This window comes from Trichinella spiralis (assembly GCF_000181795.1).
Source record: "Trichinella spiralis strain ISS 195 chromosome Unknown Scfld1220, whole genome shotgun sequence".
NCBI lineage: Eukaryota > Metazoa > Nematoda > Enoplea > Trichinellida > Trichinellidae > Trichinella > Trichinella spiralis.
In genome coordinates, this window is record NW_003528159.1 from 1 (window position 1) to 2,719 (window position 2,719).

At 36.7% G+C, this 2,719-nt stretch overlaps 2 protein-coding genes across 2 annotated transcripts; one reads left to right on the forward strand and one right to left on the reverse strand.

The window, feature by feature from the left end:
• Positions 1-672: 672 nt before the first annotated feature.
• Tsp_12637 (conserved hypothetical protein) lies at positions 673-1,563 on the reverse strand. Its single transcript, XM_003370077.1, has 4 exons — positions 1,519-1,563; positions 1,030-1,089; positions 897-1,008; positions 673-842 (listed from the first exon to the last, which is right to left on the reverse strand). Exons 1-4 carry the CDS (start codon positions 1,561-1,563, stop codon positions 673-675), a joined length of 387 nt encoding a protein of 128 aa, XP_003370125.1.
• Positions 1,564-1,908: 345 nt separating this feature from the next.
• On the forward strand, positions 1,909-2,656 carry Tsp_12638 (deoxyribonuclease II superfamily protein). The gene is made up of 3 exons (XM_003370078.1): positions 1,909-2,125; positions 2,186-2,353; positions 2,490-2,656. The coding sequence occupies exons 1-3, from the start codon at positions 1,909-1,911 to the stop codon at positions 2,654-2,656; spliced, it is 552 nt and encodes a 183-aa protein (XP_003370126.1).
• The last annotated feature ends 63 nt before the right edge of the window (positions 2,657-2,719 follow it).

Below are 2,719 nucleotides of genomic sequence, written 5' to 3' on the forward strand. Positions count from 1 at the left end.
TTCAATGTTGGTAAGAAACAGTCGTAAGTGCTATGAGCGAAGAAGATGAAGAAGACAGATTGCAGAGAGTCATATTACATTAAACACACAAAAATTAATAAATATTCTTAAAGCAACTGCTGAACAAATATCATTATAAACACAAAACATAAAACATATTGTGTTCACGCGCCCCCTAGTGTCTCTTTACTTCCCACTGCCCCCAAGGGGGCGATATCACCCACTTTGAGAATCACTACTTTACAGCATTCAACACCTTAATATAAGAAATGCATAATTACCATAAAGAAAGAATAATCATTTATTGGCAGAGCATATTTTCTTTATGCATTCAATTCTGCACATGCCTGCGATTCCTAATTTTAAATACAGTGAAACCTGTGTAAGTTGAACACCCTCCGTGCAGAGAAATTTGTTCAAGATAGACAGGTTTTCAACTTAGAAAGGTTTTAAAAAGTTTAGCCGAAAAAAAGGCAGTTCATCAAAAATTAACAAATAGGCAACTCTTTTATTTGTCATCAACTGTTAAGTAATCCAAAATACTAGATTGACGGCTGCGTCGGATGCGCTTTTCTGCTTCCATTACTTCTAATTTAGATTCTATTTGTAAAAGTGTTGGTGCTATATCAGGGTGTTCTTGAAACAAATATCTTTGTAATTTTCGTATCATTGTTATGCTTCTGAATATGTCAGTTTCTCATCAAGTGGGTCCTCAACTTCTTCTGATAACACCTCTTTGGCATTCGACTTTGACAACAACTCCTCGACGATTTCATCAGCGGTTCCTTCTGTGCATTCATGTACATTAGCTTCATCGTCGAGCTTCACCGCAGCTGCTTCACCTGAAATCGTGCGAAATTTTATATTATGGCGACGCGTAAATGATTCCAGCCAACCATTGCTGGCATGGAAATCATTTATGCCCATCCTTCTAGCAATATCGATTGCCATCGTTTGAAGCAATTGTCCAGTTATTGGTATCAGTTTGGCTCGACAGCGAACGAAGAACTGAAACATGAGCTCGTTTACCTCTGCATTGACGGTTTTGCGCATTCTTCGACGTCTTGACTTCGACGAACTGCCATCTAACTGAGATAGAATTTGAGCTTCATTTTCCTTATGTTGCTCACAGTTGATAAAGCAATACCATATTCAGACGCAACTTCTCGCATAGACATTTTCCCTGTGCGCAGTTTCTCCAAAACGTCCCTTTTCTGCAGTTGGGTTAGTTCATTAAGAACTCGAAGTTTTTTTGAACGATTCATCAATAAACGTTTACGTCGAATAACAAGGGTAGCAGGAATAAGCAGTAAAAAGATTAAGGGAAAAATAGTATCAGAACTACCGTATCCTAAACGCAGGTACACAGAATACAGCACATGAATAATAGACGCACAATAACATCACAAATACCATCTGGTTCACCTGGATAAAATGTGTTCAAAATACACAGGTTTAAATTTAATGTATCAACATGACGCATCCGTTCGACTTCTAAGTTACGCAGGTTTTACTTACACAGGAATACGCAAGTGATAAAAGATATGCTGTGGCAAGTGACATTGAAGAATTTTTCAACTTAGACAGGCATACGACTTACACAGGTTTCACTGTAAATTAGCAAGGAAACTCTGGCGGTGTTAGCAGCTGAAACTGGTGCGTCTAGCAATGGCGAAGGTCGCATAAACTTTCCTTGGTAGGTTAAAGAAATTGAGATTTTCCAAATTGACAAGAGCGAAGAGGGATTTTAGCAGGAGATGGATCTAGTTTTTATTTAAATTTAAACTTTGTTAGTTAGGCATCTGTCGAATATGGAGAAAGTTTCTTTCATTGCTTTTCATAATATGTGAAATTGCAAACATACTAAGAAAAGAATTCATGTGCTTTACACTCATTCTTTATAGGGCTATGATGTATAAAGCTCCAGCTCAAAATACAGGAAAAGCATTGATTGCAGGGGCTGCAGGAGCGTGGCAAGATACCGCAGCAGTTACTGGGCCGAATGGCCATTCATTTGCTAAAGCACTTGAACATGTCATTGCCTCAGATAATACAAATAAATTTATTGCATACAATAATATTCCACCCGATATTCCCAAAGTAAAAACGAAATCAAACAGCAAAGGTAACAAGAATAAATGTTACAACAAGAAATGAAAAATTTTATAATTATCATATCTCTCAGGAGTGTTAATGATGAATCCAAATGCGGCAGATGATGCTTCATGGATTGTTCATACAGTACCAGGATTCCCGAAAGCGCTAAGAGGATATGTATTTCCACCTGCAGAAATTCAGAAAGGACATTTGTTTATCTGTTTGACAATTAAGGGAAGTGAAATTGATGCAATTGGTAAATTCATTTGCATGAAAAAACATTAAATTTACACAGAACTATTTGACAAATGCTTATAATTCCATACAAAAAAAATATGAAGCAATTATAATTGAACAATAATTTCATATGATAAAATGCATGCAATTTCTAGCAATGGCCTTGAGAATTGCAACTCCATTGATATATCACAATGATATACCAGATGCTCAGATAAATTCTCGACCAGATCTCAAAAAATTGGTTAACGGTGAATCAAGATTAACACCACCCGCTAACAGTGACACGGCAAAATTTCAACAGCAGCTGCTGCAGGATTAAAAGTGACCAATATATAGTAAGTGAAAATCCAAAATATGGTGGAGTCACACTGTGCTAAATTTT

Excerpts from the sequence above, each read along its gene's own strand:
- Tsp_12637 (XM_003370077.1), bottom strand. The coding sequence starts at position 1,563 with ATGTCACTTGCCACAGCATATCTTTTATCACTTGCGTATTCCTGT. Across the intron at positions 1,090-1,518 it reads TATCACTTGCGTATTCCTGT|TTAGATGGCAGTTCGTCGAA; the intron begins GTAAGTAAAACC and ends ATTCTATCTCAG. Across the intron at positions 843-896 it reads TGATTTCCATGCCAGCAATG|GTGAAGCAGCTGCGGTGAAG; the intron begins GTTGGCTGGAAT and ends GCACGATTTCAG.
- Tsp_12638 (XM_003370078.1), top strand. The coding sequence starts at position 1,909 with ATGATGTATAAAGCTCCAGCTCAAAATACAGGAAAAGCATTGATTGCA. Across the intron at positions 2,126-2,185 it reads AACGAAATCAAACAGCAAAG|GAGTGTTAATGATGAATCCA; the intron begins GTAACAAGAATA and ends CATATCTCTCAG. Across the intron at positions 2,354-2,489 it reads AAGTGAAATTGATGCAATTG|CAATGGCCTTGAGAATTGCA; the intron begins GTAAATTCATTT and ends TGCAATTTCTAG.